This window comes from Corvus moneduloides, chromosome 23, assembly GCF_009650955.1.
Source record: "Corvus moneduloides isolate bCorMon1 chromosome 23, bCorMon1.pri, whole genome shotgun sequence".
NCBI classification, from domain to species: domain Eukaryota; kingdom Metazoa; phylum Chordata; class Aves; order Passeriformes; family Corvidae; genus Corvus; species Corvus moneduloides.
In genome coordinates, this window is record NC_045498.1 from 6,910,176 (window position 1) to 6,935,555 (window position 25,380).

General features: G+C 57.7%; 1 protein-coding gene across 1 annotated transcript in view; it reads right to left on the reverse strand.

Annotated features, from left to right (window-relative positions):
- Positions 1 to 25,133, reverse strand: part of SLC9A1 (solute carrier family 9 member A1) — a 27,662-nt gene extending 2,529 nt beyond the window's left edge. The window contains exons 1-10 of the mRNA XM_032132137.1: positions 24,806 to 25,133; positions 5,395 to 5,855; positions 3,646 to 3,896; positions 2,951 to 3,168; positions 2,290 to 2,492; positions 1,991 to 2,080; positions 1,562 to 1,632; positions 938 to 1,111; positions 694 to 808; positions 186 to 287 (exon numbers count right to left, since the gene is read on the reverse strand). Coding sequence (XP_031988028.1) covers positions 186 to 287; positions 694 to 808; positions 938 to 1,111; positions 1,562 to 1,632; positions 1,991 to 2,080; positions 2,290 to 2,492; positions 2,951 to 3,168; positions 3,646 to 3,896; positions 5,395 to 5,855; positions 24,806 to 25,133 — 2,013 coding nt within the window. The remainder of the gene's footprint in view (positions 1 to 185; positions 288 to 693; positions 809 to 937; positions 1,112 to 1,561; positions 1,633 to 1,990; positions 2,081 to 2,289; positions 2,493 to 2,950; positions 3,169 to 3,645; positions 3,897 to 5,394; positions 5,856 to 24,805) is intronic.
- Positions 25,134 to 25,380: the final 247 nt, after the last annotated feature.

Below are 25,380 nucleotides of genomic sequence, written 5' to 3' on the forward strand. Positions count from 1 at the left end.
ACGCAGAGGACAAGGGCACAGATCCTCCCAGCCACGCTCCAGGGACGTGCTTGGAGCCTGGGGCAATCAGAGGACCCCCGAGGCTTGGGGTCACCCTCTGTCATCCCTCAGCCCCCTCCCTGAGCCTTCCCAGGCTGGGAACGCCCCCAGCCCTCGCCCTGCCCAGCCCTGGTGTTCCCCGGCACCTTCTGTTCCAGCTGCCGGGCCTTCTGCCTCCGCAGGAGCATCTGGTTCCAGGCCTCCTCATAGGGGTCGGCCACCAGCGTGTGCCGGTTGTAGGATCGCAGCTGGGGAGAGATCCCAAGGAAAGGAGATGGGTTAAAATCCCACAGGAAAGGGAAAGAAAGGTCACAGCCCCATCCCTCTTGGCGATGGATGAAACAGCCACCAGTGGGCAGAGCAGGTCCAGGCAGGCTCGTGGCTCATCCCTGGTGTGCCACCACGGGATGCCTGATCCTCACCCACCCTGGCCAGCAAGGGTTTAAAGGCTGGGCTCAGCTGCTGACCAAATCAGCCTCCCCCTCCGACTATCCCAGCACCATCCCAGGGGGAAAAACATCCTGGGGAAGGAGTCAGGCCAGGAGCACAAGGCACAGCAGGGCAGGGACAGCAGGAGTGGAGGGCCCAGCTGAGAGCTGCGTCCCTGCCGCTCCCAGCGAGGCAAAGGGGACACAGTGCCAGGGGACACCTCACCCTCTGCCTGGTTTTCTGCAGGTTATTGCGGAGGATTTTCCGGATCTCCTCCTCCTTGTCCTTGGACAGGGCTGGAAGGACACGCTCCAGAGGGAGGGTCTTGGGGTTGATGTTCCTGCATGGACAGACAGGATTCAGAGCCACGCCACGATGGCCACGCAGCACCCAAGGGCTGCTTGCCCTGTGGCCACCAGCAGGGAGCACTCAGGGTGCCACGGGAGGGTGCCCAGGGCTGGGAACTCACTGGATGGAGACGGTGGAGACGGCGGAGGGGATCTTGCCGATGCCCCCGCTCTCCACCAGCTCGATGGCCTGCTTCATCTCCATCTTGTGGTAGAAGGCGATGAGCTGGGGCTCCTTGGAGCGCTCCCCCGCGATCAGGCACTTCTTCACATACTTCTTGTTGAAGCGGTTCAGCCTTCCCGGGAGTGTGGGAGAGGAGGAGCAGCCACAGCTCAGCCCCAGCCCTGTCCGCCCTCCCCAGCCCCGCCCAGGACAGCCCTGCTGCGTTCAGTGCTGGGTCCAGTTCAACCAGCACGACTCAGGCCAGGCTTCCCTGAATCCCTCCCGAGCCAGGGTGTCTCCACAACACCCAGCACCTGCTGGCACCCACTGGGGATGGCCCTGAGCTCCTGCAGGGACTGGCCACTGGCAGCTCCCACCCTGCCCCGGACCTGCTGTGGGTGGTGGGACCAAGGGGTGCAGCCCTGCAGCCCCATTTGCTCTCAATCCAGGGCCGTAATTCCCCACAGGGAGTCTGTGTGTGGATATTAAAGCCTGGGGAAAAACCTGGCACAGGGCTGTGAAACCTTCTGGGTGGTGGGTGGTGACAGAAACCCTTCCCCAGCCACCAAACCTCCCCACTCACTTGTCCTTCCAGTGGTGATGCCCGTAGTGACCACAGATGTCCTCGATCCCTGTCAGAAGGTGATCCAAGAACTGGAAGAGATGGCCCAAGGCGTGAGCAGCTCGGAGGGCTCTTGCCCACCCTCTCCCTCCCCCGACACCCACACTGACACACGGGAAGAGCACTCAGGGCATGTAAAATCAGGGCTGTGAGTCCAGGATGGGCTTTGGGAGGGCAGGATGGACCCACACAACCGGGCTCGGCTCTACAGGCACTGGGGGGTCTGGGTCAGAGCGGGCACTGGACGACACAGACAGGGGAGAGCCCTCGCTCTGCCCCCCTTACCTTGGGCACTGATTTAGGGGCAGTCCCAGTGACAGTGGTGGAGTGGCAGAAGCAGAGAGAGCAGAGGGCTAAAGCAGGCGTGGGGCGGCCGGAGCAGCGCGTTACCTGCGTGTGGATCTCCTCGTTGATGGAGCGCTTGGTCTCCTGCTTCTTCTTCACAGCCAGCAGATCCACCAAGGGCCGGATGGTCATGCCCTGGGGAAGGGGAGGGGGTTACATCTCTGCCCAGGGCACAGCGGTGGCAGTGGGATGGGCTCAGCACAGCCAAACTGCTATCGGTGTCACCGGGCAGTGTTTGGGACGTGGGACAGGGTCAGGGATGGAGGGGGGATGTGCTCCCCACTCTCCACACGGCCACGACGAGCCCCCTTTCCCTCTGAAAGCACAGCCTGAGCGCCACCAACCTGCACGAACACGGTGAAGAAGATGACTGTGATGATGGCTGTGAGGAACATGTCCCTCATGCCAAAATGTTTGTAGTCCAGGAGGTACCCGAGGGAGAAGGCGATGGCTCCCCGCAGGCCCCCGTAGGCGATGATGAACTGGTCCTTCGGCGTCAGCTTCACGATTCGGAACTTGTTGATGAACCAGGTGAGGACCAGGACACCTGGGGGAGCAGCACAGTCCTGTGTGAATGGTGAAGGATCCCCTCCAGTCCCAAAGAGCCACCCTGCAGCCCCTCGGGGGCGTGGGTGCAGGTGAGAGCTGTCTGCTCATCTCAGAATCCCTCACCAGCTTCCACCCTGTGTCTGGCACAAGCACGGCCTCAGCCCCATCTCCCCACACCACCAGCCACCAGCACGGGTGATGCCCACAGTGGAGCAGTGCCACCCAGCCATCTCCAGCCTCCCCAGCAAGGCAAACCATCACGGTCCTGAGAGGTCACCATGACCCAAGTGGCCACTCAAGGCGAGGCTGGACAGGGCTTGGAGCAACCTGGTCTGGTGGAAGGTGTCTCTGTCCATGGCACTTGGAACCAGATGGGCTTTAAGGCCCCTTCCAACCCAAACCATCCCATGATTCTCTTACCACCCCAAGGGCTTTGCCACCACACTGACAGCTCACCCAGCACTCTGGCGATGAGGCAGAAGAGCAGCGTGCTGATGACGAAGGTCCAGTTCCAGTAGTGGTGACCAGCCACGGTGGAGACACCCAGGAAGATGAAGATGAGGGTCTCGCTCACACTGCTCCACATCTTGAGGAAATACTTGATGGTGGTGTGGGACTTGTGGGAGATGTTGGCTTCCACGTAGGGCCGCATGACCACGCCAGAGGCGATGAGCCTGGGGGTGAGGTCGGGGCACTCAGCAGCCGTGGGGACATGGGGTCAGCCCCAAGCCCTGGCCCTGCAGCAGTGCTTTGTGTTCTGACACCCAACCCCAGGGCAGGACAGGCCTTGGGAACCACCAGCAAATATTCAAGGCCTCCAGAGAAGGCAACGCGAGGTTTCTCCTTCCCCTGGCAGGGCAGGAGTGAGCACTGGAGCACAAACCCATCGTCCCGAGCGCTCAGCAGGCTCTGCCTGCTCCTGTGTGTCCAGGAGAACAGGAATGGGCTGCCAGCACCCCGGGATCTGTGGGACATCTCCCAAGACTCACTTCCCTCCTGTGCCTCCTTGCATAGTCCAGCCCAAACACACCCCTGGGCCTCACTGGGCAGGAACTGACCACGCTGGGCCAGAAGGCTGTGGTTACACCACAGGAAATCCTCCCAGGGGCCCTGGGGACAGGGGGGCACCTCCTGCCCCATTCCCAACTCACGCCATGATGCCGGACAGGTGGAAGAGCTCGGCAGACAGATAGGCCATGTAGCTGTAGAGGAACACGAAGAGCGGCTCGATGACCCGGATGTGGGAGGTGAAGCGGGACGTGAAGGCAGCGATCACCCCGTAAATGACGCCCACCAGGACCCCGCCCAGAGACACCACGAAGAAGCTGAGGAAGCCGAGGATGATGTCGATGATGGTCACCTGCTCGAAGTTGGCAAACTCCTCAAAGAGGTGGTAGAGGACCTGGCAGGGAGAAAGGAGAGCAGGGTTCAAACTGTCCCTGTGGCAAGAGACAGCCTCACCTCGAAGGAGACCTACCTGCACAGGGACCTCCCCTGGGAGCCAGGCACACCTGAGCTGAGCTGTGTCGGTGCTTGGTGACCCCGAGCTGGGTCCTGTGCTTGACCAAGGCTCACACCAAATCTGGCTGCTGGTGCTTTGCTGTGCCAGACACAGACATGAGGGACCAGCTCCCCGTGCTCTGTGCCCACAGGGATGTGGTGCCACCGAAGGTGTGTCTGGGACAGCTCTGCTCTCCAGCTGTCCCAGGAGGGCCTTTGATCCCCAGCCAGAGGCTGTTCCTGTTTTCCCAATGAGCAGGTCAGGACAGATCCAGGCTGGGGGACTCCTGACAGATGCATGGAGAGAAAAGCCACCATCTGCCCTGCCCTGCCCAGCCCAGAGCAGAGCCCAAGCCCTAGAGCTTCTGTAGCTGTGGGAAACCTGAGGGAAAGACCCTGGGCTGTGTTGCCTTCTCCCACCCACAGACACTGCAGAGATGTTAAAGCAGCTGTCAGGATGGGAAACAGGGCATCCTGCAGGAACAGGCAGGGAAAGGGCAAGGTGCCAGCTCCTGCCTGCCAGGGCCAGGCCCTGGGTGGGGCAGGGACAGACAAAAGCATTCCCCAGGGATGAGAGTGGGGACACAGACCCTGCAGGCACCCCTCTGGTGGAAAATGGGGGAGAAGTGCCTGGGAAAAGCCCCGTGGTGGGACAGAGTGTTCTTTGTCACCAGGAACCTTGTCAGCAGGGGCTAAGCAGCCAGCTCCGAAACGGACAGCTGGGATTCGGGACAGGAGCCAGGAAAAAGCAGTGGGTTAGAAGTAAGTGTAGAGGTCAGCTCTGCAGAGAGGAGAAGGCCACGCTGACAGCCAAGCCAGCACCTGGACAGTGGCGTCCTTTGGAAAGGAGCAGGCCTGGCCCTGCCTCCCAAAGGTCCCTACAAAGCTGCTGCTTGCAGCGGGGCTGAGGGGTGATCCAGGCGGGATGCCAGCCTGGCTTCAGCCCCCCCAGCTCTCCTCTATGCCACGGCTGATGTCCTGCCCTTCCACCTCCCGGGAGCTGCAGCTGGGGGACAGCAAGGGCGACCACATGAGAGGAGATAGAGGGAGCAGCAGCTCCATGGCAGTGCTGCCTGACCCAGCATCAGCCCCTCGTGCTTTCCCTGGCAGCAGCTCCAGCCAGGAGAGCAGATTCCCAGAGCCCATGGCACCGAGAGGCTGACTGGGCACGTGCCCTCAGCCTCCCCAACCCACCACATGAAACACTTCACCTCAACCCACCTCTGCGGTGTTTTAAGCCTCTATTTTTAGCTTTGCACCTGGACAAGGTTTGGTGCAAGTCGAGCTGCCAGGAGGCACCTGGCAGCTTGGGACGGCCCTGACAGCCGCCACCCCGCTGCCTCCACCCTGAGACGCTCCTGCACCAAAGCAAACCCCCTTCCCTGGGCTGAGGCACTCACGACGGTGACGGCGTCGTTGAGCAGGGACTCCCCGAAGACCAGGATGTGCAGCAGCTCGTTGATGTGGATCTCCTCGAAGACGGCCAGCACGGCCACCGGGTCCACGGCCGAGATGATGCTGCCGAAGAGCAGGTTGGCCAGGAGGCTGATGTGGTTGAGGCCGGGGCCGCCCAGCTGGCACACGGCATACATGAGCCCCCCCAGGAAAAAGGCGTTCCAGAGCGTGCCCACCACGGCGAAGATGAGGATGGTGCCCAGGTTCTCGGTGAACTGGCGCAAGGGTAGGAAGTAGCCGGCGTCCAGGATGATGGGAGGGAGCAGGAAGAGGAAGAAGATGTCCGACTTGAGGATGGGGGGCTTTTCACCCACCCCTTTGATGAGCCCCCCAACCAGCAAGCCCACCACAATGAGCAGGCAGCTCTCAGGAACGATGCTGGACACTGACGGGATCACGTGGAAGCCTGGAGAGGAGAGAGCAAGACACGTGTTGGGTACAGGAATGGAGGATGCTGTCTGCAGGGGGACAGCCCTGCCAGAGTCAGGGACCAGCTCCCAGCCCTCCCTGCACTCCTTGTGATCTGTCGCTCCTAGTGTGCCTCAGTTTCCCCTCCTGCCCCGCTCTGTCAAACAGAAACTGCAGCTTAACCAGACCCTGGCACTGCTGGTGCCAGGCCAGAACCCTGCGAGTCCCAGTGCAGCAGGTGACAGCCACCCTTGGGACACGCCGGGGTCTCTCCGTGGCGCCCAGCCCTGCGACAGCCCTGCAGCGCAGGCAGCTCTCTCCACAGGAGCTGTCACTGGCTCCAGCTGATCCCGAGCACACACAGGCAGTGGCATTTCCCTCCTGTCAGACTGCAGCCTGCCCACCCAGTGCCACTGTTCCCAGCGTGCCAGGCTCAGGGCCCATCCCTGGGCAGCCCTGACGCAAGGCACAGGGAGGGGACCTGCTGCTTGGTGGATTTCAGGATGCAATTCCCCTCCCTGGAGGTTTCACATGGCTGGCTGCAGCAGGGACAGGATGCATCCTTGGGGTGCAAGGCAACAGGGAACACATTTTCCCCGTTTTCAATCACAGCCCAGCTCCCAGCGCAGCTCTCTGAGCCAGCCGTGACCCGCTGGGATGACATTCCCACCAAACACCCCCAGCCGGGCATCTGCCAGCACACCAACACCCACAGAAGGATTTTGGGTTCCCTGGATCTTCTCCCAGGCTTTATAATTATTATTTTGAAGCGAGGCATATTTGTTCCCTGGCAAGGGAAGCAGTTTAAAATAAGGCACCCTGCCTTGGCATGCCGTGTTCCTCCGTTCCTTCCGGCCGTGCCATCTGCAGCAATTCCACAACAGATTAAATCCCCTCCAGAACGAGTCAGATCCCCCCGAGCCCGCAGGGGCCACATGTGTGCCACGGCCGGCTCATCCCTCCTCCACCTGCGCAGCGCAGAGCACGGATCCAGCTCCCATGGGAAGAGGCCACACTTCCACAGCCCCTCCCTAAGGACTGCAGCCCCCGGCCCAGCCCCATGCAGGTCCCTGGGGGCAGGATTAGCCCCCAAATTCCACCTGAGCTGCGGGCACAGGCTCCAGCGTGGGCGAGCCCAGAGGATTCATCACACCCGAGGCTCCAGGCACCATTCCAGCTGCTCCAAAGGGTCGCTGGTGCTGGAGTGGTGCTGGAAGGAGCCTGGGTCCCACCTCGGCTTTGCCACAGCAGCACCAATCCCCAGCAAATGGCTCGATGGCTTTGGCTTCAGGCACGAGGGGAGGCCGGGAGGAGATGGGAACATCCAAACTCTCTCCCAACACCCAGTCACCTGCATTAGGGACTTCCCAGCCCGGATGCAGTTCCTGATTTACTCCTATGGGGTTCTCCTTCTTTCTTGGATCCCCTGGAGCCCACCCAAGCTCTGAGCACCCCAAGGCAGCCCTGGCTGCCTGTGGGAGGGGAGGTGATAATCCCTTGCCCATGCACAGCTCATGCAAACACCGGGAACCACCGACCCTTCCAGCACACCGGGCAATTTCTGGCTGGGATAAGGCTTAAAGCCACACAAGCAGCGAGAAGCCAGCAGCAGATCAGTTTTTGCTTGCTAAGTATGTTCAATCATGAATAAAACACAAACACTGACAATTAAGCATCTCTCACTTCTTCCCCACAGGCCCCAGGATTCCATTAAACTGGAACATTCGTGTGCTGATGGGAATTCAATGGTTTACAGCCTTTTTGTAGGGCCCTAAAAATACACTTACACGGGCTGCATTTTAATTATGCCTTTGATTTCACTGAATCTCAGCCATTTTTTGCTCCCTGCTTGCTCCACTCAGTATTTTTAGAGCATTCCAGAGCTCATTGGTACCAACCTGCTGGTGGGATCCTGCTCCGAGTGCTGAGCCAGCATCCCCCTTTGGGATGGGGGTGACTGGTGGGAAGGAACGGCCTCACTGTGGGGATGAGGCCAGGCAGGGGTGAACGGGTTTGATCCCAGCTCTGTGCCTGAACTTCCCTCCTGGAAGATGAGGAAGGCTGTAGCAGGATGCTAGGAGATGAGGATGCCCGGCCACGGGCACATCCAGGGGCAGCAGAAAGGGGAATAAGCCTCGATAATGGCTTTAAAGACGATGATGATAGTAGTAATAATAATAATAATAATAATAAGCATCACACACCACCAGAACCATTAAGAGCGAGACAGTCGAGTTAAACGTGAACCCCGAGAGCGTGTGCAAACACGGAAAAGGAAATCCAGGAGTTAACAGTTCCCATTAAAACAGCTCCTTGCCCACATCACACACCCAGCAAGGCACACACGGGGATGGCTCTGCTGGTGGTCAGCAATTCCTTGGGTTGGGGCAGAACGGAATTAGGGACTGGAATCCTGGTTTTAACTGCAGTCTAAGCACTTGAAGACCTGGAGGAAATCCCACCCTCCAAATTGAAGAGATTTTGGGCAAGGAAAGCTGGCGCTGACAAGGTTTGTTCCGCAGCTTCTGAACATCTCTGGTCTTTATTTTGGGGTCAGCGGATTTGCACGGGGCAGTTGAGGGCAACATCAGGAATTTCCCCCAGGAGGTTTGCAAGTGTGAGGGTTCCCATTCTGGCTGCCAAAGGTTCACCCCCATCCCTCCAAGGAGGAGCTGGGCTGCTTTTCCCAAGGCTCCGGCTGCTGGCGGATGCAGTGCCATGTAAATATTTACTCCCAACCAACCAGCCTGGTTGGACACTCTGCCCCACTGTGGATTTTTCCTTCCTGGGCTATACCTGGGTCACTGGGTGCTGTGCCTGGGGTTATATGAGCTGCCTCATGACTCAAACCCCACCATATCTCATCTGCTCCCATCCTCAGCCCAGGCAGGAGGAGCCTGAAGGGACATGGAGGGAAGGGGAGGCACCCAATCCAGACCCAGCATTCCCACCCTGGGGATGTCAGAACCAGCCCGATCCCTCTCAGCATCTGCCTGAGGTGACACTTCCCCCTCAACTGAGGCTGAGGAATCTCCATGCCCTGAGGTGCTCACAGCCCCTTGGAAAGCCCCTCCCAAGGCCAGGAGGGAACGATTTGCAGCTTGTCATTGCCCCAGCCCTTACAGCTCCATATGGCACGGGATCCAAGGTCAGGCTTAGGCAGAGCTCTTGCAGCGCTCCCCTGGTTTGAAGACCTCCCTCAGAACACTATAAGGACATTTTAATCAAACCTTGGATGAAGGAAAGGAGGCAAAGCCTTCAGGCACTTTTCTGATCCAGGCCAAGTTGGGGAGATGTGACATCTCCCACCCTGGCTCCCACCACTGGGACATTCCTGGAGTCGGAACTGCAAGAGGCTCTGCAATTCCCACGGGCCTGAAAGATGCTGGTGTTCAGACGTGATAAATAAAGAATAAAACTAACTAAAAAAAAAAGCTAAAAAAAAATATAATGCTGATGCTGGAGCCAGCCTGCACCAGGACAGAGTGTGCCAGCCCTGGGGACAAGGGGACTGTCCCCACGAGCCAGTCCCTGCAGCTGGGGATTGCCATCAGCTGTCACATCCCCCTGCAGGTTGAATTTGGGTGGCATTAACATCCTCTCCTTCCACAGGAGGAAGAGAAATATGAAGGAGGAGGGAAGAAAACCCATTTAGTTGGTGTTTAGAGCCAGAGCCGGGTAGGGACGGGGAGGGAGCGGGGCAGGGAGCACACGGCGGGGCTGGAAGGGCTCGGCACATTCGTGGTTAAGCCGGATGCTCCTGAGGCTTCACCCCAGATTCCCAAGCGCCCACGCATGGGGACACGGCCTCGGGAAAGCCAGGATGCTCCCAGGGTGACGTCTGTTAGCCAAGAGGAGACGCGAGAAAGGAAAATGGTTACACAAACCCCCATCCTTCCAGGCTTCCCAGGTTTATTGCAGCAGCTGCAGGCTCCAGCAGGCAGGCGCAGAGGAATCACTCAATTATTAACCAGGGTTAGGAGCTCTCCCAGCCCCGGAGATTCTGGTCTGGAAGGAGGTAGTAGGTGAGGGGTTAGTGTGGGCCAGGGGGTGGTGAAGCCCCCCAGGTGATGCTCTCTGCAGCCCTGGGGACCCCGGGTGCTGGTCTGGGCTGCAGGGTGGGAGCGAGCGGCCGTGGCTGGGCGTGGAGCTGAGCAGCTGGAACAGCCCTGGGAGAAGGCACAGGGTCTGGGAAGGAGGCAGCGGGGGAGCAGGCATGCTCAGAAGGGCTGCCCTTCTGAAGGACACTGCAGAGAGCAGGGCTGGAGGAGACACACGTGTCTGACAGCACCGGGGCCCCTCCGAAGGCCACTTTAACCCTTCAGGACACCAGGCTGGCAGGGGCCGGGTGGGCCCTACAGAGGGGCAGCAGCAATCCCGGGGTGAGGGATGCAGCCAAGTGTGGACACCTTCCCACGTTCCCGTGTGACACAGGCACCACGGAGAGCCCCCACACATTGACACTTTGCTGGCTGAACCCCAAAATCACTGATGTGTCACCAGGCCCGGGCACAAGCGATCCACAAAGCCGTGACTCAGCACCATCCCCTTCTCTCTCCGTGCTGAAGAGCAGCAGGGAGGGAAGGGAAGGAGGGCTGGGCTGGGCTCCAGGGTCCGCAGAGCTCTGAGCCCCTGGGATCTGGCTCTCCCACTCTGTGTTTTGGGGAGGTGGAGGGTCGAGGATGGGAGGTAAGACCCCAGCAGGGTTAAAGCCCTGTGAGGGTGGCGATGCACTAACAGAACATTTTGCAACTGGCCCCCAGGGGAAAATCCATCCCAGTCTTCCAGAGTTTGGCTGCAGCTTCTTTCCATTTATCCTTTTCCCTCTCAAAAACCCACACTGGATTTCTCTCTTCCCTTGCCTGAGCAGCAGTCGCCCAAAGATCAGCCAGGCTCTGCTGATGGCTCCAGAGGGCCATCAGGGGATGTGGGGATGTCTCAGCCCTGCTGTGCTTTTCCCTTGGAAAATGGAGCCGGATCCAGCGGCTTCCAGCAAAGACAGGGAGCAAGGAGAACGGAGAGAGCTGCACCAGATGTAGCAGGGAAGCCTCGGGGGAAGGGGATGAAAATTGAACTTGCCCAAAAGGAATTAAAGAGCTGGTGATTTACACCTATAAATAGAGTGAGGCCATGGCTCGTGTCACCCTGCCAGGAGAGGGGGTAAAACCACCGTACTTAAATTACATCCATTGCCTCTCACAAGCTCCAACGTCACCATGTGCCCTGAAATCCCAACCCCACAGAGCTCCAACCTGGCTTATTCCCACAGCCATCCCACTGGGAGGGCACATGTGGAGCCATGACGCAGTCTGGGCTTTGCCAAACCCTCTTCTGTTTCACCAGGGATCAGGCAGGGTTTTAACACAGGTCCAGGTCACCCCAGTGCTTCCCTGCAGCTCTTTTTGGGTTGGTTTCAGCAGTCGAGGTTGATTTGGGCAACCTTTTAAGCACACCTTAAGCCAACCTTTTAAGTGGCTTCAACGCCCAGAACGGAAAAGCGTTGATTTTCCACCCCAAAATGCCATTTCCTGGTGAGAAGTTGACTTCTTGTTTTTTGTGTTAAGACGCAGGTACAGAAAGTGCTTCTAAGCAAAACAATTTCCTCCAGAACAAACCAAATGTTTCATTCAAGCCTCATTATTTTGTTGCCGCTAATTACGAAGCAAAGCCAAGAACCAGGAGGGTAATTAATTTATGCTGCTTTTTGTGAGTCACTGAGTGAATGCAGATCCCACACAGGGGCCACAGAGCCACCCCCCAAACCTCACCATGGGCACAGCGTGCAAAGCCAGCGCAGCGAGAAGGGAAAAGCAAAACATCCGGCCCTGATTTGGGGTCACTCCTGCACCCCAAACTCGGCTGGGCAGGGGCTGCAACCCCGCTGGTGCTCAGGAGTGGTTAAAATCCATGAGCATCCAACACTGTCCTGCAGCCTTCAGGCATTTTCAGGAGTCAGGATCAACTTCATCCACGTAGGATGGGAGGGGATGAAGCCCTGGGCTGGTTCCCCCAGGGTCTGCCTGCCCACGGTGCCCAGCACAGCCTCGCCGTGACCCCGAGCAGCTGGACTGCCCACAACACCCCCAAAGCCACGCTGTCACAGCCAATACCCACTGGGACCCCTTGCCAGGTGACGAAGGGACAGTTTTATTTTCTCTTGGTGTGACATTGTCACCCTGTGCCTACAGACTTTGCTCACCCAGCTCGGCCCCACCCCGCAGCTGCCCCTGGTTTTACCCCTCTTCCCCACCTAATGCAAACAGAGGGGGGCAAATGGAGGGAGGTCCTGCGATAGGAGCCCGGGGGCTGCCTGGTACAGCCCCAGCTGCCCCAGCCCCGTGCATCCAGCCCCAGCGCCTGCAGCCAGGCAGGTGTGTGTGGGAAGGTGACCTGGCTGGACCCTGTCTGCTTTGCAGGAGATAAGAACACGGCTGATAGCATCGGGCCAGCCCTTGGGTGACTCAAAACCTGAAAGCCACAGGACAAAAAGCAGACACGGCCAGGTACCAGCCTTGCTGCAGCTCAGCCAAGCAGCCACAACCCCTAACTTGAGCCAGCTCCACGCAGGAAGACTCGTGAGAAATGGCTTGGTCAAGCCCTCAAGGCATAGCCACATCAGCCAAAGCAGGAGTGCTGGCTAGTGCAGCAGCAGGGAAGAGCCCTTCAGCCCTGGGAAACAACAGAGGCCTCCCTGCATCGCTGTGTGAGGAGGGGCTGGCGGGGATGTGCAGCAGGGCTCTGATGTCTGACAGCTTCCCAGGGCACCATCCTCCTGCAGCAGCAGCTCCCAGGTAACTCCCACTGCCAGGCCCTGAATAAACCCTCTGATGGAAGGGGAGACAAATGCAGACACCTCATCTGAGGCAGCTGGAGGGAGCAGCAGCGCACTTGCCTTTCCGAAATCTCACTGTTCCCTGGGGACTTCTGGGGAGCAAAGCCCACATCCCAGGACAGGATAAACACAGAATAAGCTGCAGCCAGAGCCGTTCCCCTCAGGAGGGTGCTGAGAGCTTCCCATGCTCCATGCACAGAGGGGATGGATGCCAGGGCACCAGCAGGAGCGATGCTGGTGTGGCTCTCTGCAAGGTCAAGGTGCCAAGGACAGTTCAGAGATGGTCTGGGAGATGAGGCTGGGCTGTTCTGTGCATGGAGCCTTTTGGAGAGCAGCTATTTAGAGCCATTTCATGCATTGGAGCTGCTAACGGTAATCATGGGACGGGGTCCGGTGTGCTGTCAAACCAGCTGTTGGGGTGGGGCACGGAGGGGAGGGTGAGCAGGGGAGGGGGCTTCAGCTCCTTCCCATCCAGCACCAGCCACTGGGGACAGAGGGCAAGGACCTGAGCCCTGGCACACACAGCAACAGCAGGGCAAGGGCAAAGCTTCTTCTGGCAACTGAGTGCAAGGACAAAATCTCCTCTGGTACCTCAGTGCCTGCAGCAACATCATGTAGGAATGTGCCTCAATCCCATGCCAGCCACAGCAGGCACTGCCACGCTCCAGAGGGATGCAGGGAGTGCCAGACTGCGAACCCTGGTGATGCAGCCCCCTTGCAGCCATGAGCACCAGCACAGAAATTCCCAAGGATGATGATGGCAGCACTACCAGGAAACCACGAGGTTGTCCTTCCCATGTAGGGCCGGATCTGGAGATGCAGAAAGGTCCCCAAAAAGCTGAGCAGACAGGGGAACACGACCGAAGGCGTCGCTGCATCCTGCAGCAGCCAGAGCCAGGAGCTGCATGCAGATGAGCCCAGCTCCCCACCTGCCCTGACACCCTCCAGGAGCAACACCCTCCCCTCGGAAAGGCAAACCCCATCTCCCTCCCCCAGCACAGTCCCGGCAGGGTGCAGGGCAGGCGGCTGCTGTGTGAGTGCTGCAGGTGTGCTGGGACCCCGCGGCAGCGCTGCAGTGCTGCAGAGCGGGAGAGGACGCAGCGATCCCGGCTCTGAATCACGCGCAGGCACCCTGGATCTCAGCCTGCCAGGATGGGCGGCCCCCCTGCCAGAGCCCGCTGTGTACACTCAGAAATGAGCTGTTTACATGGGGAATGCAACGATAACACGCAGATCTCTTCCCTGGCTCAGCACCCACTCTTCCCTCCAGCACAGGGATGGGCGGCTGCTCCTCGGTTTGCTTCTCCCCCATCTGAAGGGGCTGCGTCCCTCTCTCTTTCCGAACACCACGGGACAGCTCAGAGGAGCCTGAGGAGCCTTTTGCACGATCCAATGCCCGGCATTCCCTGCAAAGCAGACACTGCTGAGCCTGCGGCCAAAGAGCCACCAGCGATTCCTCCCAATTAAACCTCACTGCCCTGAGCCTGGGAAGGACTGGGAAGACGTGCAGCAGCAGCCTCCTGAGAGGAGAAGGTGCCCACACACAACCACAACATGCCCTGAGAACAATCCATGGGCAGAGGCCTTTAGCAGAAACACTTGAACGTATTTTTATTTGGGAGCAGTAAGAGCACGTACCCTGGTTTTATCTTGAAGCACTCACAAGAAATTAACAGATCAATTGGGAGTCTTTTACAGAACTGGTATTAATTTCCTCCCAGCTGTAAAAAGGAAATGAGAGACAAAAGACATTAAATGGACTTGCCCAAGTCCCCAAGTGAATCGTGTGAGAGCTGGCGTGAGAACCCAGCAGCTCCCAATTTCCAGTCCTGTGTTTAGATAACGCTTCTCCTTCACACCAGAAGGAAAGCCAAGGACACTCTGCAAGAAAAGCAGATATTAACAAAGACCTAATTTCCATTAAAGACTGAGAGACCCAGAGCCCTTGGACCTCGTCACCCCATGGCTGCAGCATTCCAAGCTGGGAGGAAAGCACAGAGTCAATGAGCAGCGATGGCTTGGGAGGCTTCAAGGCTTGGTGCCACCACATCTTGAAAAATCCTCTCAGGCCCAGCTGTGCGTGGAGCAGCTCTCCTCCACCTCTCTCCATGTCTAGAGCTGCCCCGTGACAAGATGCCAAACCCACCCTTCCCTGCTGAGCTTTGGCAAACCGGTCAAGGGTTTGGCGCTGCGTGTCACCGGTGACTGCGGTGCTCTGGTAACCCCGATCCCTGCTGACTGCATTCCTCCAGCGGGCATGTTCCAGAGCCGCTCCCAAACCACAGCCTGCGATTACCAAACCTGTTCAGAGCCTCTGGGCAGGCTCCACGAAGTTTTTCTAGGGCGGGACTGTGAATCTTTACCAACCCATGGCATTCACCCAGCAGGAGCCGGGCACGGAGGCACACGGGGACAAACTGCCACCCAGATTTCCGCTGTTGTTGCTCCAAGACTCATTTTGACTTTTTCCCACCAGCTCTGGATGGGTGCAGCTCACAGCCAGGCCTGCAAGGCTGGGATCTTCCTGGCACAGCTCATTTACCCTGGAAAACTGAGTTTTCTACAGGGCAACAGCATCCTCATCCAGGTTTATATCCTTCAAAACACAGCAGCTGGACTTGAGCATTTTGAGGAGGTTTAAGGTCTAGAAAAACTTCTTTAGCTCCAGGGAAAGGGACAAGGAGCTAAACATAACTCACTCTCATCAGCCATGCTCTTCCCAGATTCCTTCAGCTGCTGCAAGGCGCTGGATGCCATGAATAGCTGATTTAGGAGGGGTCAGTGCCAGGGGATTTCTGGAATAGAATCCTCCCAGTTAACATCTGCGTGGTGCAAAGGGAACCTTCGCACTGTTGGATGCAGACGGTGGATGCTCTGGAGCAGAAGGGACCCAAGGTGATGTGAAGAGACAGTGCCTGGTCACCCTAAATAAGGCTCCAGTCTCTCTCCCAGCTCCTTGCCCTCAGCCACAGGACACAGCATTAAATTCCCAGTTCCTGCTGACCCTCGAGGCCTTGAGGAGAGTTAAACCTGACCCAGCCTGAGGTGACCATAGACAAACTCCCCAGGCAGAGCGATGCCAATCGCTCTTCCCAGGAAGGGCAGATTTCCTACCGGGAACACGGGCAGGAAAGACAAACAAAAGCTTTTCAGGAAATAACCTGTTGGTCTCCACTCGGACAGCAGGGAGGAGGTAATTGCAATTAGCACTGATTACTACCGGGCTTTGCAACCCCAGGCAAAGTGACACCACTCTCAGCACACGCCAGCAGCGTGTCCAGAGCCAACACAAGCACCCGGCCACTGTCACCTCTTCCCCAGCACACAGAGACTCCATTCCAGCCCTCCAGCACCATCCCCAGCCAGGATGCTTTTCACACCCAGCCGAGCTCCTGGGAGCAGCTGCTCTCCCTCCACGCAGCAGCTGAGACAGGAGAGGAGCTGTTCCTTGCAAAGGGACGGACCCCCAGGGACCAAGGCTGCTGTGGGAAAAGCGTTCCCAAGGGAAACTGAGGCACTAACAGGGCTGGAAACACCAGCTCTTCTCTTTAAAGGCCTGTATGCGCTGCAATCTGTGCCCCTGGCGTGTCTGCTGTTAAATCTCCAGCAGCGGGGTGGGAAGCTGCCTTCTCTCCAAATCCGTCATTAAGATTTAGCATGCCATGACTCCAAAATGCAGAATAATTCCAGGCACTGGAAATAAACTGCTGCCAAGGGGTGTCTGCCTCTGCAGATGTGTGTCTTGCACAAGAGAGGGGAATTATTTCCCTAGCAGCACCCTCTGCTAAGCAGGATTTAAGTGCTGTCCCTGGAGGTCGATTGTATTGCAACTTTCTGGAGACAAAGACCTCGAATGCTGAGATGTTTGTGAGTCACTCCTGGGCAGCCCAAGGAAATTTGTGTGTTCTCTTCTGACTAAAAAAGCACGTTGCATTCCTCAGCTTTCCACTCAAAACACCTCCCCAACTCAGCTTTCCACTCAAAACACCTCCCCAACTTCCAATGAGCCTCAGTCGTGCCCTTCTCACACAGGCAGGTCCTTGGAAGGAACCCCAACACATGGGGGGTGATGTAACACCAAATTTTTGTACCACCACAGGTGACACACCACCAGATCCATTCTCAGCGCTCCACTCCAAGCTAGGATCAGCCTTGGATCTCGCCTTTTCTGACAAACAGGCAGCAACAAGTGTGTGCACGCCCGCCTGCTGAGCTTTTAATTTGGTTTCTTCCTTCCCAAGAAGAAACACGGAAGTTCTGCTGGCCCAGGAAAGAGCTGAAGAACAGAACATGATGAGAGAGCCATCCCTCAATTACCACAGAACTGGAAGACACCGGAAAATCAGAGAGGGCAGTGAGATATCCAACACCAGGCAGAATAGATGGTGATGGAACAGCTTGCCTACGGTGGTACCTCAGTGGAGTGAGAGGATCAACCATCAACACTTGGTTCAACTCAAAGCATCCCCTGCTCCTCTGCTGTCCCCTTGGAAGCTGTCTGGCCCTAATCTCAAAACACTGAGGTTTTCATCAAACCTACACCAGCAGTTTTGAGCCCCAATGGGTGAGAAAAAGCTGCTGCTGACTCAGGGAGCCCAGTGAAGACAGGGGGATGAGGTGCAACCCAGCTCCAGCTCCACTCAGCATGGCTGTGTTTTCACAGAGTATTCCGTGTGGATTTTGGGTTTTATTTGAACAAATTAGGCCTTGGAGACCCAAAAGAGAAGGAAAAAAAAAAAAAAAGAAACTAAATGTTTACAAGGCAGCTGCAGTAATTCATCCCCCTTATTGCTCTTCCTCTGTTGGTGCCCACAGCTCACACGGTGCTGTAGCAAAGGACTGACCCTGGAACAGGCTCATAGCCCCCATCACCTCTGCATCCACAGCCAAAACCAGGGCTTGCAGGAGGGAAAAGGGGAAGGATTATGTCAAAGACATATTTATTTGCAAGCCTAATGAGCATCTGGTTTGTACTACAGAGATTTCTGTGCACAAGAGGGGCTGCAGTCCCTCTGTGCCACAGGATTGCTGTCACCCCAAGAACGACACTCCACTCTCCACCACCTCCTGGTTTTCCCTTCTCCCATGTGTAATTCTCAAACCCCAAAGGAGACTCTTTAGCTACGTTAATTGCAGACAGAAGACTTGTCCTCCACCCCACTAATTCCCAAGGGAACTCCAGCATCTCCGGGTATTGTGGACAAGCCGTGGTTGGGTGATTGGGCAATTTGGGAGAAAGGATTTGAACCAAACAGGCCAAATATTGACACATTCTGCTCTTAGCCCACAAACCACCCCAGGTCACCTGGAGGTCCCAGGGGAGGAACAACTTCATGGCATCTCCCTGAAAGCCAGGCCAGCACCAATGTGAGCTCTGGCTGCCACAGGACTTGCAACACCCACATCCCAAATTCCACCTGCAGCCCGTGTGGGAAGCCAGCCTATCCCTGACCCCAGCATCCGGTCTCCAAGCCTTTGTTGATAAATGGGATGAAATAAAAGCTTTGGTTCCTGAGGCCCTTGAGGTCCAGAAGCTGCCACAGGCACAGCACAGGCGGTGGGGTCCCTGCAGGGAGCAAAGCCATGGCTGTAACAGAGTGTAATCCTGCCTTAATGGACATTCGGGCTCGCCAGGGAGGAATGGCTGTGATTACAGACCTGTTCTGCTTTTCCCATTCCATCACCATCCTGTATTTCACAGCAGGAACCTTTCACTCTTCCAGCCATAATTAAACTAATGGTTTCCTCAGATCCATGGAGGGAACAGTTTGGATGTTTTTTAGCTCAGACACCAGCAATGGGCAGATCAGGGAGGAAAAAATAAGTGCCGTGGCTGTTCTTTCTGAGATGGCAAAGCAGGGGAAAAAGGAGCCAGAGCATGTGTTTGGATCATTCCCCAATAAGGAAGTGGGAATGCAACACGTCTGCATTGGAAGAGACTGTTTAAATTCATTATCATGACAATTTACACTTCTGTGGCACAGCTGCAGCAGTACTCCAAAATCCTTTGCCAACAGTCATTCCCCAAGGCCCAGCTCCCCTGGAACAGCTCCCCGAGACAAGTGGGGACACCGGGGTGATCTCAGAGCACTCACACCACAGCGCCTGCAGTCAACACATGATAAGCCAGGTTGTAACACAAACATTCCCACCAAGAATAAGACAAAGATTTCCCTCTGGCTCAGTGAGGGAACCTGCATCAGCCAGTCCCAGGATCCAGAAGGAACAGCCCCTTCCACCAGCCCGGCTCTGCCGATGGCCATCCCAGCAAGGCCGGCCCAGCACGGCCCTCCTGGCGCATGAGAGGCCACCTTTGGGGTGGCAGAAGGGCCACAGAGATAACTCCAGCACTCTCATCCCGCACATCAGACACACGTGTTCCCAACACAGGGCAAAGCTCTTCTGGGAATGTTTCTTTGCTGTCCCTTTCCCAGCCTTGCAGAGGCGTCCCCACGCCAGCGGCTTTGCTCCGGGGTGTTTCCACTGTGTCTGGTCTCAAGATCCAGTTCCTCCATCCAGTGCCATCACCACAGCAGGTTTCCTACCCTGCTTATCACCCTCTGCCCAAAGGAATCCTCAAGTTCCTCAACTCGCAGGGCTCTGTAAGACCTCGGGGTGGCCCCTCCAAAAGCCCCGATTTCAGGGCAGGGATGTGGGCTGATAAAACATTTGAAAAGCACCCAAGTGTTTTAGCATCCAAGAGTTTTAGCGCCCAAATGTCGCTGCCAGCCAGCAGCCACCAGCTTCTACAAATGTTTCTCTGGCAATTTTGAAGTCGTCTCTCCTCCATGTGCAGGAGCCACCCCCCATGCCCTGAGCCCCCGTGAGGCTCCACAACCCCACCTGCACCCGTCATGTTCTGCTCTTCTTCTCCCAGCTCCTATCGCCAGCTCGCAGGCTCCAAGAGCTTCCTTAATCTCGCTCCTCCCCAGGCACAGCAGTGCTGGGGACCATCGGTGCTGTCCAGAGGAGCGTCACTGAGCACTGGTGCTGCACTGGCACGCTGGGCTGAGATGTGGCACCAAACCTCCCCAAGGCACCAGCGTGTCCCCACGTAACCCACCGCTGCCACAGCTCCCTCTGCTCGCTGAGCACAGGCTCCGTCCCCGGCTCGTTTTACACCAGCCCAACACTCGCACGGTGGGGACAGCTCGGCGAGCACCAGGCTGTGCTGGCAGCCGTCGCTCGGTCTGGAGGGGCAGGGAACACCCCCGCCACAACAGCGCTGCGTAGGGGAAGGAGAGACAGAGCAGTGACTCAGTGACTGCCACAGGCTCCAAACCCAGCGAGCAGCGTCGGGCGCACGGCGAGCCAAGGAGCTCAGCTGCGAAGCGGTGCCTCGTGGGGAGGTCACCGGCGTGGGCACGCAGGGAATGATGTCCCTGTGCCCTGGGTCTGGCTGAGCTGGAGCTCATCTGCCCCACAACAGCCCCCAGAGTGCACCAACCCTACCGTGCCTGCAAGGGGGTTGATAATACCCCATGCTTTGGCTGCTGCTGAGTGGCGCTCAGAGCATCAAAGCTGCCCCCAACAGTCGCCCCTCGCCAGGAGCTGGGGGTGGGCAGCATCCTGGGAGGGGACACTGCTGGGACTGCCCCAAACTGACCAAAGGGATATTCCACACCACATAAAAGCAAAGAGAAAAGAGGAAGAGAGGGTGGGCAGTTCTAATTACGACATCTGCCTTCCGGAGCAGCCCCTACGCGCCTGAAGGTACTTCCCAGGAAGTGGCTGGACATCATCTGCTGATGGGAAGTAGAGAATAAATCTCTTGTTTCCCTTTGTTTCCACACATGACCTTTGCTTTTGCTTTATTAAACTGCCTTTGATCCATTAGGTTTTTTTCCATCCTAGTTTCTCCTGCAGAGGAGGGCAGTGACAGAGCAGCTTGGTGGGCACCAGGAGTCACAGAATCATGGAATGGTTTGGGTTGGAAGGGACCTTAAAGCACATCCAGTGCCACCCCCTGCCATGGGCAGGGACCCCTTCCACCATCCCAGGCTGCTCCAAGCCCCATCCAACCTGGCCTTGGACACTGCCAGGGATGGGACAGCCACAGCTGCTCTGGGCCTCACCACCTTCTGAGTGAGTTCTTTCTTAGATCTAATCTAAACCTGCCTTCGTAAAACCACTTCCCCTTGCCCTGTCACTACAGGCCCTGGTATGAAGCCTCTCTCCATCTGGGGGAGATGGACTCCCAGAGAAAAAAAGCAGAGGCACCACCCAACTTTCAAATCTTGGGCTCAAGATGTAAATTTTAGGTTACTTTCCAGCCAAGGTGAACCCACCACACTCCGAGAATCCCTTGAGTGGTGGAATGGCCAGGATACTCCAGGGAGGCTGGGAAGCTATTTGGTGCAGACAGACAACAGGACATGCCTCAGTGGAAGGTGCCTAATGGCATGTGACTCTGCTTTCTGGCTTTAGAAGGAAGGGCCAGGATGGGCTTTGGAGACACAGGTAGCCCCAACTCTTCTCCAAGGTGGGTAAGAGCTGGTGCTCCCCACAAAGCTCTGCCTGCTGGGCCCCAGCACAGCCGGCAAAGGCACTGCTGACCACAATCTGTTATTTACATTCCTGACTCACTCCTTCCCTTTCCCCTGAAACAAAAAAGTATTTACAGTCAAACTTGAATTCCCCTTAACATCTCTGGGAGCCACGTGAGCTCAAAGGTCAACCCTCAGAGTGAGGAAACCAGGTTCTCCTGCTGAGAAACCCCTCAGCTTCCCAACCACTCCCTGGGCACGGTGTGAAGGAACCCTTACGATATCCCTGCAAAACCTTGGAGAAGGGCACAGAGAGCTCCTGACTGGGGTGTTTTGTGAAAGTCTGACCACCTGCAGCAATACAACAGGTTGAGACAATGTCTGGTTGCAACTTTCAGCTGCAAAGGTTTCTCCTGGCAAAGTCAGGCCACCACCAGACGTGATCTGAACATGGTTGTAGCTGTCCCTCACTTCCTCTTCCCCTACACAGCCCCAAAATACCATGTGAGTATTAAGTAAAGCAGCCAGCACCAGCTTCCCCTTCTCCACCGGGATTAACAAAGCAGGAACAGCCCACGCCCACAGGACATGCTGGGGGGACACATCCCTCTGTGCCCTGTCAGGTGAGGAGTCCTCCAGGAACCAACATCTCTGAGGCATTTTACAAAAACTGCAGCAAGAGGGGAAGGGCTCAACTCACACCTTTGATTCCCCAAACAATCTCACAGTGAGAGCTGCTGGAGAGAGGACAAATCCCCTGGATGGGACAATGGGGATGCATTTAAGCCTGAAGAGCTGTCCAAAGCATCAAGAGCAGCAACAGGGGGAAACTGAGCAACAGGACAAGGTCAGGTTGCATCTCCTGGCCTGGAGCAGAGCCCTGTGAGTACTCCTGAGCTCCTCGACATGGTCACCCTGCACTACCCCTGAGGACAACACCCTGAAGTGACTCACAGGGTTGAAGACTCAGTTTTGCAGCAACCTGTGGCTCAGTCACCAGCTTCAACCCAGCAAAGAGGCCTGTGGAGATGAGGAAGGGCAGTCAGGAGGTGCCAAGCTGTCATGCGCAGCCCACGCTGCAGGAACTCCTGCTCTTGGAGTAAGAAGATGTTTGTCCGCTCAGAATTTTGGAGGATCACCCTGATGCATCAATAAATGCACACTGACAGGATGGGGAGAAAGAGGAAGCACTGCAAATTCCTGTTCTGTTTATCAACCCCCTTCCCCTCTTCATGGAAATGGGATGCTGCAAACCCTGTCCAGTTTGGGGAGCCTGGAGCTGTGTGAGCCTCATCCCACCACCCCAGGTTGTACTGCCAGCAGCGCCCAGTTGTGTCAGAGCTCTCTCTGGGTGGAAAAAAGCCTATTTTCTGCTGCTGAACAACATCCTGTGATCCAGGGCAGGATAGATGAGGCTGGGATACAGACACAGAGCAGCGAGATCTTCTTTGCAGCTCACGAGCAGAGGGAGCTGTACCAGCAACTTGGGAACTACGTGCCAAGGCAGCACGAACAAGAAATGCAGAACCCTGGAAAGGAGGCCAAGGAAAAGGGTGTCCCAGGACTGCCCTGCTGCCAAGGCCCTGTCACAGGTATAGGTAAGCTAGGGTGTGGATTTTGGCATAATCAGCATCTCTGGAGCTCTGCAGAGCACCTGCCACCTCCAAAGACCTTCGCCAAACATGCAGGGCAGCCTCTCCTAAAATACAGCCCTTAAAACACGCAGTCTTGCATAATATTTGTAGCATCAAAGACGCGACAGCCGGCAGACACAACTTTTCCTGCAGCACAAATGAGCCCTGACTCCAGGCAAGGGCGGCAGGAGCAGCTTCCCACAGCACCAGTGACTGAGGGCTCCCATGGGTGCTCCCACCACGTCCATCCATCCCCCCGGAGCCGCTGCCCGCTGCCCATTCTGGTGTTTTCCAGCGCGGTTTCTCCCGTGCGCCCCGGCAGGGCCGCAGGCCATTGGCCCCTCCTTTCTCCACCAGCTTCCGCACAGATATTCCTGATTTCATCACTCTTTGCTCTCCGAGCAGGGCTGAAGGCGCAGTGCAACAGCGGAGCTCGCTGAGCACGCGCCGGGAGAGCCCTGAGAAAGGAGATTTCCCGGCTGGAGAGAGGCACCTTCCAGCCAAACGTGCCCAAGGTTGTTTTGGGCAAAGCCAGGAAGGCACAAACCCCATGGATCCCACCTGGTTCCACCCTGTCCTGAGTGCTTGCCTCCCAGACAAGCCTCCGGGTCTGAAGTGTTCTCACTCCTGCGCCTGCACGTAAATAAAACCCAGGAGGGATTGTGGAAATGGGGCTTCACCTGCCTACGCACGCTCACAGTGGGCTGGGAAGGGGATGGGATATTTTTAGGAGTAGCTGGGCAGGAAGGATCTGAGCTCCTGGGGGTCTCTCAGACCCCTCCAGACCAGGACAGGGCACAGTTGACAACAGGAACCAGCTTAAAAAAGCTCCCAAAGCAGGATTTCCTTCAGCAAGCTGGAGTGCCCCTGAGTGTTATTAAACCACTGATGGCAACTGAGGAGCAAAACGAAGGAGGGCAGAGTTCCCTTCCCTCCTCACCTGCTCCAAGGCAGGGACAAGCAAACATTTCACCTGTCTCCCTGGCGTTATCACCAGGGATGGGACCAGGGCCAGCTGAACCTCTGCACTGCCGGAGCTGGGGACAGCACAGCAGGGCCGAGCGTGGAGCGGTTACGTCACGTCACAGGTTTGGGGTAATTCGGCTGGTATCGATCCAGCTGCAGAAGTTTGGAAAACACTTTGTCAACAACCCCCGCCCCGGGAGAGTGATGCTTTCCCAGAGCGGGTCATCCGAGCGGGTGACATTTCCAGCCCTGACGCCGTTCTCTTTAATGCGGGAATCTCTGGATGCTTTGCAGCAGAGTCAAACCCACCCCGGTTTGCTGCGGAGGGGGAGGAAGGGGAGGCCAAAGCACCGGGAGGTTTCTGAGTGACTTCTCCAAGGTTACAAAAAGCATCTGTGGTTTAGAGAGGAAGCGAGCAAACTGGATGCTTCCTCCCTGAGTGTCAAAGGGAGGAAAGCAAACCTGGTCCAAGCGGGGGTCAGGAGCATCTTCAGCTCTGCTCCCAGGCACGGAGATGAGAAGTCTGTGGGAGTGGAGGGACTGGGATGTGGCTGCCCACCAGGTCCAGGACAGAGACCCAAGGTCGTGGGGAGAGCAGTGCCCACCCCGGCCCAGCCGACCTGGGAGGTTTGCAGAAGATGTGCAGGAGATTTTGCCCTGGGATGTTTGGGGTGATCCCACCCTGGGATGCTCAAGAGGGTCCCTCCTTGAGATGTTCACAGGAGTCCCTCCTTGCAATGACTGGGGGTGCCTGTCCCATCCGACTGGGGAGTCCTGCTCTGGGATGCTCAGGGGGTCCCACCCTAGGGGTCCCTTGTGGTAGATGCTCACGAAGGTCACTCCTTGTGATGCTTGGGGGTGTCTGTCCCATTTGCCTGGGGGATCCCACCCTGGGATGCTCAGGGGGTCCCTCCTTGGATGCTTGCGGCTGCCTGTTCCACTCGGCTGGGGGGTCCCTCCTTCTCCACGACACCGGGGGCCTCTCCGCAGCCCCCTTCCCACGGACTCCCCCCCAACACCGCCCACCTACCCAGCTTCATGAGGCAGGCCAGGAGGATCCAGAGGGAGATCTCGAAGGGGATGCGGACGTGCGTGTAGTCGATGCCGATGACCGGGAAGGCTTTGCGGGGCTTGGCGTGCCCCTCTCCCGAGCCGTTGGCCGGGTGCTCCTTGAGCGGGTGGATCTCCTCGGGGGCGGCGGGGGGCGCGGGGGTGAAGCCCGGAACGTTGCCGCTGGGCAGCGGCGCGGGCTGGCCCTCGGAGGTGAGCATGGGGTTGGCCTGCAGGACCTGCCCGGGCAGCAGCGGCCCCAGCAGCAGCAGCGCCCAGGGCAGGGCGCGCAGGGCCGCGGCGCCCATGGCGGCGGGCGGGGGGCGCGGGCCGGGGCGCGCTGGGCGGGCGGGGGGCGGCGGGGCCGCCGCGGCGGCGAGGGCTGGAGCCGCCCCGCCACAGCCCGAGCGGAGCTGGGGCGGCCGCGGAGCCGGGCTCGGCCCACAGAGCGGGCGGGAGGCGGCGGCGGGAGGGACCGGCGGGGGCGGCGCCGGCGGCGGGCGGGAACGGGGCGGGGGGAGCGCGGAGCGGGGCGCGAGGGGAGAGAGGCGTGAT